General features: G+C 52.3%; 1 protein-coding gene across 1 annotated transcript in view; it reads left to right on the top strand.

The window, feature by feature from the left end:
* EEF1A2 (eukaryotic translation elongation factor 1 alpha 2) overlaps positions 1–9428 on the top strand; it is a 12712-nt gene extending 3284 nt beyond the window's left edge. The window contains exons 2-7 of the mRNA XM_010179111.1: positions 741–920; positions 1969–2265; positions 6253–6403; positions 7785–8041; positions 8128–8362; positions 9077–9428. Coding sequence (XP_010177413.1) covers positions 741–920; positions 1969–2265; positions 6253–6403; positions 7785–8041; positions 8128–8362; positions 9077–9204 — 1248 coding nt within the window. The 3' untranslated portion in view covers positions 9205–9428. The remainder of the gene's footprint in view (positions 1–740; positions 921–1968; positions 2266–6252; positions 6404–7784; positions 8042–8127; positions 8363–9076) is intronic.
* The last annotated feature ends 246 nt before the right edge of the window (positions 9429–9674 follow it).

The following is a 9674-nucleotide window of genomic DNA, read 5'->3' as shown; positions in this document are numbered from 1 at the left end:
GGTTCAGAAGCGACGTGGTTTTACCAAGGAATGTGCTTTATCACAGTACAGAGATTTACTGTAGCTAATCTCGCCCAGCATGATTTTATGTGTTACAATGTTGGCTGAGATTGTGACCATTTGGCAACGACAGTTGGTCTGGCTGCAGCTCACAGTAGCTTTTCGTGTGAATTCGCACACTCCGTGGCAGAAATCAATCACGTTTCTATTCTGCTCTTAGCAACCATCTTGAATTTCATTTTCTTTTAACCCTTTCCCCTCCTACACCCCAGTCAGTTATGGGCTCACTCGTGCAGCGGTGCCCTTTCTCACTAACCACCTGTCTCACGGGTTCAATTAAGAGATTAAAATACAACAATAAGAAGGGTTTCATCATTGCTGTATGGTTCTGTAGCAGCGTGATTTCCCAGCAGCACTACTGGCATTTCATGCAGAAGACCTCATGGGTCACTGGTTCCAACTCCTCCCCATCCAGTTCCACTCACAAATTCACTTCACAGCTCTTCTTCCAGCCTCTCCTCCATCCTGTTGAGGAGCATGTTGAGACCAGTATCTCCTTTCACCTGTATTTATCAGTAAATAGATCATGGTTGCCATTGAATTTAGGGAATTTTGCCTTCGATGTTTGCAGTGTGACCCCTCTGCCTGTGTGAGCTTGGGATGTGCCCTGGAGGGCGGGTTGCCAACACCAGTGCTATCGGCCTGGGTTTCTCACCCGCTCTTGCCTTTGTGTTGCCCAGATGGGGAAGGGGTCCTTCAAATACGCCTGGGTGCTGGACAAGCTGAAGGCTGAGCGTGAGCGTGGCATCACCATTGACATCTCCCTGTGGAAGTTCGAGACCACCAAGTACTACATCACCATCATTGATGCACCTGGCCACAGGGACTTCATCAAGAACATGATCACCGGGACCTCTCAGGTGAGAAACAGGACCAGGGGGCTGCTGGAGGTGGGAGGCTGAGGCTTGCCAATGAGCCCAGGGTCATGTAGGTGCTGTTGCAATCCCTTTGGAAGTGGGTACTTGAGACAGAAGACGTCAAGTGGCATTCAGCAGGGTCCACGCAATAGGATGGATAGCACCAGGAGACCCAGCACACCATGGTCCTGCACCTTCCTGGGCATCAGAGAGAAGGGGCCTCCTTGGGCACAGAGAGATGTTTTCTCCACCACATTCTCCCTGCTTAAGGAGGTGGGGATAAATATGCCCTCTTTGGGAAATGGGATGCTATCACTTACAGGCTATCACTTGAGGTATAGAAGAAGCTTCTAACAATCTCTTAGGTCTTATTTGCTAAAGAAGACTCTATGGGCCTTTTCTCCTTCCTTTTTCTCAGAACAGCTGTATTTGTTTCATAAACCACATCACATTGCCAAACTCCATGGTCTACCTTCCAGGGTAGGGCGGTTTCCCCTCATTGCACTGCAGGATATTCCTGCATCTCCCTCTGGTTGATGGGTGCTGGATAAGCCTTGCTAAGTTCCCAGTGAGGTTCTCATTGTGATGCCTTTTGGCTTTCCATCAAACCCATGAAGCTTCTGCTCTGGGCTTTGGGTACAGAAGTTAAGGCAGGGAACACAGTTTGCATGGCTGGAGTCTCATCCATCACCCAGGGAGATGATTTGCAAGATTTCAGCAGGGTTTTAGATAAGGCCTTAGCCTTTAGATAAGGTTGTGTATCCCTGGATGATCAAGATGAGGTCCTGGTTAGAGTCATGCAACATGGAGGGACTCACCCAGATTTCTAACCCATGTTGCAAAACCACACACAGTTGACGAGTCTAAAATAATACAGTTAGGTCAGTTCTGAGGTAGGTCAGCAGGGTTATGGTAGCAGCTGGCAGGAAGTCTGTCCAAGCCGTGCTTCTTCTGGGTACTGTTCATCTGGGACTTACTGAAAGTTGTTAGGGGTGTTACCAGGAGCGATGCTCTCTGAGGACAGGAGCAATTCATAGCTCTCTCTTCCCAGGCTGACTGTGCCGTCCTGATCGTCGCTGCCGGTGTGGGTGAATTTGAAGCTGGTATCTCCAAGAATGGGCAGACTCGTGAGCATGCCCTGCTGGCTTACACCCTGGGGGTGAAGCAGCTCATCGTGGGCATCAACAAGATGGATTCCACAGAGCCCCCCTACAGCGAGAAACGCTACGATGAGATCGTCAAGGAGGTCAGCGCCTACATCAAGAAGATCGGCTACAACCCAGCCACAGTTCCCTTCGTGCCCATCTCAGGCTGGCATGGAGACAACATGCTGGAGCCCTCTCCCAATGTAAGTGTGTGCGTTGTGTTAGACCCCACACCCCGACTATCCTGAGCCTAAGCTGACCTCCATGCTCTGAAAGCTGCAGGCACATTTCGTGCCCCTGTTGTGTGTAATGGCCCGCGCTGCCAGCAGAGATGTGTTTGTCACGTAGCTCCGGTTGCACTGAGCCAGGATGAATGGGCACACTGTTCATGGGTGTGCTGATCACTGTACCGTGGCCAGACACCCCAGCAGCTAAACAGGAGCATCTTCAGGAGATGATGGCTTTGCTTTGGGGATGTGATTTGAAGGTTTTGCATCCTCAGACCCATGGGGACGTTAGAGCCATGCACAGCAATTGTCACAATCAGCAGAAGCATTATGTGTGTTTTTAGGGCATTGTTTTCTGAGGAAAATAACATGATCTGGTCCCAGGCTTGGAACAGCTCCACTGTGCGGCCAGACTCCTGCATGTTGGGTATCAGGTACCCTTTCCCATGGGTGCCATATGCCACTGTGGCAGCCACACCTGTGGTTCCAGTGCTGGGATCTCACTTCTTAAGGTGATATTTGCCTGGGGAGGTACCAGGTTTCCCATGCCAAAACCATTATTTCCTTGAGTATCCATTTGGGGTGAGTCCTTGTCCAGCTGATTTTTACAAGTCCTCTCCCTCTCTGCATCGGTGATGGGGATGGTGGCACACAAAGGCAGGGTGGTCTGGGTGGGCCCTTGCCATTATTTCATATGACAACAAAGGGGAGAGAAGAGGCTGATGAAGGATGGGAGCTTCTTGGCCAACGGTCTGCCAGTACCAGTTGCTATTCTGACACTGGTTTTTTTGAGAAAAAGCTACCCCAGCTTTAGACTTCTCAACCAGTGATGGGCTGGAAAGTTCTGGCCAGAGGAAGGTCCCTGCTTTCCTGGTGGCTTCTGGGTCACCTTGAGCAAGTTGCTCTGACCAGAAAGCCCCAGCAATCTCTTGAGAAACCAATGGGAAATTTGATGCTTAAAGGGGCTTTAGGACTTCACCCGTGGAGTATAGATCAGAGCTCTATGATGAGGGAGGCAATGTATGAGTGTAGCAGCAATCGAGGGAGGTCAAGGATTGCAAGCCTGAGATGGAGGAGTGCTGCAAGCCAAGCTCACACCGTCATGAGATGCAGCTCTCTCGGGGCTGGCTTAGAAGGGAGGAATTTTTGGGGTGCTTGGGAGATTCCTGTCCCCTGTAGAGCAGAGCTGGGATAAAGGTCATCTGTGGCCATGCCAAACCCAGCCACATAGTTCCTGGGTGCCTCAAATGAGGCACCTCCAAATGTCAGCAGCTGCTGGGCTGGGAAGATGATCCCGAACAATTCTCCTATTAATAGGCTGCAGAGAGGAGGCATGGAGCAGGATGGGCCATGATGTCTCCCTTCCTCCAGGCATGTCTCAGAGCATGTTCTCAATGTGATGCACTGCCCAGGAGAAGGCAGGGGCTGAAATAGCTCGCCCCTTTGCTGTAAGGAGGCAGGGGGCTCCAGGCTGGGTTCCCAGGGGCTGCCTGAACATGAGCTGTGCTGGAGAGGGTGCAGGGTCCTCCCTATGCTCTGGTTCCCAAGAGGTCCCCATCCTGCCTTTGTCAGGACAGTGTCTTGGGACAGATTCCTTTTTCCCATATTGCACCCCATCTAGAAAAGCTTGAGCAGCAAGCCAGTGTAAATATCTCTCCTGTCATTCCTCATCTGAAAAAGCTCTGATTTTTTTCACTCACAATTTCTGATGAGGTTTCACTAAGGCACAAGACAGTCAAGTGACTTGTCTGTCACGGAACTTATCAGAAAGTGGAGATTAGAGTTATGACATCCTTGCATCTCCTGTCACCTCCATCTCCTGTCACCTCCGATTGAAGAGAGGTGCGGTGGTGCCTCAGCCTGGAGCCAGCTCTGTGTGGGAGACTCCAGCCCACGTCCCCGCTGCATGGCAGCCCAAGACCAGCTGGAAAAATGGGCTGCACTTGCATCAAAGTTTGACATTTGAGAGCCTTTTGGCAAATGGAGTTTTATGTGAAGCCAGCTTCCTGTCAGTGTGGCAGAGAGAACTGGGCCACTCTATGTGGTTTGGGAGACTTTCGCCCCATGTGGTGCTGCAACCCAAACACACTTGATCTGCAAGGGAGCATGGTGGCTGCAGCCTCAATGATGGGGTGTATGGGGTGAGTGCATTGGGATGCTCCTGAGCTGGGTAAACTCAGAGAAAGATGACTAGTCTGTAAAATGCACTTGGAGTGCAGAAAAGTTGGAGCTCAGCTGTTTTCTTATGGGGGCTTGAGTTTGCGGTTTAGCCTGTCTGGCTGCGGGGTTTGGTCAGGCCCTGCCTTTGCCACAGCAGTGGTGGAAGAGGAATCACTCTTTAGGAAGCAGATCTGGGGAATACATCAGAGAGGTTTTCCTTGGGTGGCCCTAGGAGGCAGCACAAACCAGGTTTTGCAGATGTTTCTCACCCTGGGTCATGCCGAGGTTCTCAGAGTGGGTTTGCTCTCAGAAGCTGTCAGTCTTTATCTGATTCCTGGGATGTCGGAAGTTTTCTGGATAAAGCATTGCAAGGAAAAAGGCCGGCTCTGACAGCCAGGCATCGTGGGGCAGAGGTTGCCATTTCTGCATGTCCCCAAGCCATGCAGGGGCAGAGGGATGGGAGCTGCGGGTGGCCATCACCCGCAAGAGCCCAGCCTGTGGGCAGCAGCTCCCATGGGCGCCTGCCCGGCGTTTTGGTCTGTGCGACAGCAGGCGGGAGGGAAGCTCTGAGTCATCCTGCACATCACATGCAGCTCCGTCACCGGCTGTTGGGGTTTAGCATTTCACTGGGGCCGGCTGCATGGCATTAGCTGCAGTGCCTGGGAAAGGATCCCTCTGCAAATGTGTCCCCAGGATTCTCCTGCCACTGTCACCAAGGAGGGCAATGAGTGCGGGATATCACCCTCCAAAGAATTCCCTGCATGGACCTGGCTCTTCCCTTCACTCCTTCGTGAAAGCAGTGCAGATTGCAGGATAGGAAACCAGCCTTGGCATAGCCCTGTCCTCTAGTGATGGCTGTGACACTGGGAGCATTTTGGGGGTCCTGATTCATCCCCAGCCCCATACCCAATGCATTGTGCCACTGGTGTTGGTACCTAAGGGAAATGCCACGTCTATAATGTGTGCAATGGAGCTGGGGCACATGGGCAGTGTTTTACGTCTGGATGGGGAAATATTGCCCAAACTTCTCTCTGCAGAGAAAGGGGCAATGAACCTGAGACCCTGATCTCTGTTTGTTATATCAGGGTTGCTTCAGATTGCTACAGCTTCTGGATGTGCAGTATCACCCCAAGAAAGCACAGTGGTTCCCTGCATCAAACCATGGCCTCTGCTAAGCACATTTCCCTACCTCTCTGCCTCTTTTCTGGCCAATTTGAGCTTCAAGGGTCCCTTTTAGGGCAGGAGCAGAAAGTATCTGTGAAAAATTATGCTGCCTCTCAGCAAGCTCTGGGTTTCCAGCATCCTCCCAAGCGAGAGTTTAAAAACCAAACACTGGAGGGATGATAGCAGGAGTGAGTGGGGAGAAGCGTCTGTCTGGGGCTGACCTCCAAGAAACTCAGTTCTGAGAAGTGAAGGTTGGGCACTTTGTAGCTGGAACTTGGCTGGAGACCTTGTGGTCCTTGTGCTGGAGGTATCATTACTGGAGGGCAGGATCCAGGCAGCTGAAACAGCAACCATGAGTTGGTGTTGGGAATGGAGGCTGTGGGTTTGCTGGTTTTAACAACTTCCATCCTTTTTCTCCTGTTAACTGACATTTTGCATGTTCCTAGAAGAGAGGGGGGTACTGAGCAGATAAGCCTGCAGGGATGGTGGAGTGGAAAGAGTTCCCCAGCCCCCAGGTAAAGCCAGGACATGGCTGGACTGACTCAGTGAAGGTTGTCCTGGTGGGACATCTCCCTGGGATCCCCTCTAGATGCTGAGGACAGGCACGCTCAGTGCATGTTGTTGCTGCTCTGTTTCCAGATGCCTTGGTTCAAAGGCTGGAAGGTGGAGCGCAAGGAAGGCAACGCCAGCGGGGTGTCCCTCTTGGAGGCCCTGGACACCATCCTGCCCCCGACCCGCCCCACAGATAAACCCCTGCGCCTGCCCCTCCAGGATGTCTACAAGATCGGAGGTAAGCAAAAGCCTTGCCACTGTCCCTCTGCTTTAACAGGAGCCTTAATTCCATGGGAATTTGGGAGTGACGTTTCCAGGTGTTGGGAAACTGGAGGGACTTGGACTCAGAAAACTTGAGATAATGCTGGAGATAAGGGTGTTAGCTCCAGGGCAAAGACCCTGTTTGAGACTGGGCTGTCTGGGGTTGGAGGTTTGCATGCCCAAAGGTGCCTGAGGACCAGAGAGGAGCAGCAGGTTTTTGAGCTTTCCCCAGGGAACTCACGATGCCAAAACGGCTGCAAATTTGGGCGTCCCAGAGGTCACAGCTGGCAGGGCAAGTTGGAGGCAGTGAAAAATGTGTTGAAGCCTGGATGAGGGACAAGACCAGCAAGGAGGGACAGCAGTGAGGCTGACACTCAGCTGCTTGGCCACGGCCTGTCCATGCTTCCCAAATGCTGGTGTCCATCACTGGCATCTCTGTCTGCCGAGCTGGGCCATGTAGGGAGCACGTTGGCTGTAGTGGTGATGGGGCCACTTTTCAGAGCTATAAATACCTCGTGAGCTCTCTGATCTGCTGGCAGCAGTGGACAGCCCTGCTGACTCACCAAGCTGCTGGATCAGGCAGGCACAGCCGTTTCCAGCCCTTTTCCACACTTTTCCGAGGACACGTGCGGTGCAGAAACCAGGCAGAAGTTGAACATGGGGTTTAGCAGACTTTCTAATGCAGTCTTTTGTTTGCAGTGGAGATTAAAGACAGTGAGTAGGTCTGTGTCCTCCCCTGGCTCTGCTGGGGCAAATACAAGTATGGTTTTACCATGAGGGAGGTCCTTAGAAAGCAGAGACACTGTGGGAAGGGAGGAGGTGGAGAGCAGATGGGTCCAGCCAACCTCCCCAACCTCTTTTCAAGGTATTTTCTCTTAATGATTCTTCATCTAACTCAAAAGGTTTTTCCAAAGTCTCCTGATGACACCGGGTATAAAAGGCCCCCTTCATTGAATTAGCCTTTCTTGTTCCTTGGCACAGCTGAGTCGCACCCCATGCTGATGGTGCGGCCATCAGGGACGTGGAGGATGTTGTTGCACGCACACCGTGATGTGCTCAGTCCTCCATGCAGGAGATGCCACAGCTGCTATAGAGGAAGAGCATTCAGGGCATGTGGATTGCTCAGGACCTTCTGATTATGGTGTTACTTGTTTTTTCACAAAACAGAAATAATGGGTTCACGGTATTTTTGAAGATCCTAATGTTGATCTTGCAGCTAAAAACTGGGGGGTCTGGGGCAAGAATCAAATGTGGTCTTTGGTGAAAACCACCGGAGATATCTTGCTTTTGCTGCAGCCCGGCTCTGTCCCAGGGATATACCAAGCAGGTTACGTTCTGCTCTGTCCTTGTCCCTGCAGGCATCGGCACAGTCCCCGTGGGCCGGGTGGAGACTGGCATCCTGCGGCCTGGCATGGTGGTCACTTTTGCACCTGTGAACATCACCACTGAGGTGAAGTCTGTGGAGATGCACCATGAGGCCCTGAGCGAGGCTCTGCCCGGGGACAATGTCGGCTTCAACGTGAAGAATGTCTCCGTCAAGGACATCCGCCGTGGGAATGTCTGCGGGGACAGCAAGTCGGACCCACCGCAGGAGGCAGCGCAGTTCACATCCCAGGTCAGCAGAGCTGGCGGTGCCACCATGTGTGGTTTGCCACCATCCTCCGGCTCCCAGCCTTGCCCTGACACCGCTCTGTTCCCCAGGTGATCATCCTGAACCACCCCGGCCAGATAAGTGCCGGTTACTCGCCCGTCATCGACTGCCACACCGCACACATCGCCTGCAAGTTCGCCGAGCTGAAGGAGAAGATCGACCGACGCTCTGGCAAGAAGCTGGAGGACAACCCCAAGTCCCTGAAATCGGGCGATGCGGCCATCGTGGAGATGATCCCTGGCAAGCCGATGTGTGTGGAGAGCTTCTCCCAGTACCCACCCCTTGGTAAGGGCACGGCTCTTTTGCAGTCCCCTGCAGAGTAACATGAAGGCTCTGTGCATGTAGAGCTCACACCAGAAGTGCTGAGCCTCTCCCAGTATCCCTCACCGGTTAAACTGGGGAGAGAGCTGAGCACATTTCATTGCTCTCAAATGTGCTGGGGGTGCGAAATCTGAAGCACGAGTTGTGTTAGGACTGGTGGGGTGGGATGAGCGCTCTGCTGAGTTGGGTTTCCAAAGGCAGGTCTGGGTTTTCCCCTCTTTCCTTCACAGTTCCTAAACCCTGATAGTTTTTGAATGCAGAAATATTTTCCAGCTTCCCCATCTCTTCCCTAAAACGTATTTGGTCAAGGGAAGAAAAGGAGAAGCTTGCTTAGCAGAGGACACCTTTTAATGCAGGGAAATGCTGTGCTGTCCTTGGATGTTGTTCCACATCTGGAAGCTTTAGCAGTGCTCAGAGCTTGCAGAGAGCAGATGTGGTTTAAGTTTAATAAAGTCTTTTAAACAGTGAAGAGCATCAGGGTTAGCTTGGAGATCAGAGCAAGTGTTGGTGGCTCAGGGCTTGTTCCTTCAGGAACCTGCTCCAAGGACAGGGGTAACGCACTGCCCCACAAGTGGCGGGTGCAGATCCCACCACCAACCACCCACCCAAAATTGCTCAGCTTTAGGGAGGGCAGGGAGGCCACGTTTTGCTCATGTCCCCCTACTCTCCATCCCACAGGCCGCTTCGCTGTCCGTGACATGCGGCAGACGGTGGCTGTGGGCGTTATCAAGAACGTGGAGAAAAAAAGCGGTGGAGCCGGTAAAGTCACCAAGTCTGCCCAGAAGGCCCAGAAGGCTGGCAAATGAATCGTGGGCTCCCAGTGCATCGCACAGAAACCATCCCTGACACCAGGACGCTGCCACCGTCTCCCCCGGGCGCATGTGTGCACATCAGCTTGTAAGAGTTTATATGTCAACGACTGGATGCTCACCATTAAGGTCCAGTGGAAATTCTTTAAAAGGAAAAGCATGTTCCAGCGTTTGTGAGGCTTCATGTTAATTTTACCAATAAAACTGGTACAACATCCACAGTGGAAAAAAAAACCCAAACAAAAAAAAAATCAACAAAACAAACCAACCAACCCAAAAGGTGTGGAGCTCTGTGTGTGTGTCTGTCCTTGAGAGGGGCTGGGTTTGGTTTTGTGCGGTCCCCCATAGGGCAGATGGTGGGGATGGGCACAGGTGGGGCTGGGATGGAAATCTGGAGGAAGAAGGAGAGCTTGACACCCATATTTACGGTGTCACCCAGCGCCTAGCCCTTCCCCAGCTCACACCCC

This window comes from Mesitornis unicolor, unplaced genomic scaffold (genome assembly GCF_000695765.1).
Source record: "Mesitornis unicolor isolate BGI_N332 unplaced genomic scaffold, ASM69576v1 scaffold17742, whole genome shotgun sequence".
NCBI lineage: Eukaryota > Metazoa > Chordata > Aves > Mesitornithiformes > Mesitornithidae > Mesitornis > Mesitornis unicolor.
Note: the sequence above shows the minus strand (reverse complement) of the source record. Positions and strands in the feature narration are given on the sequence as shown.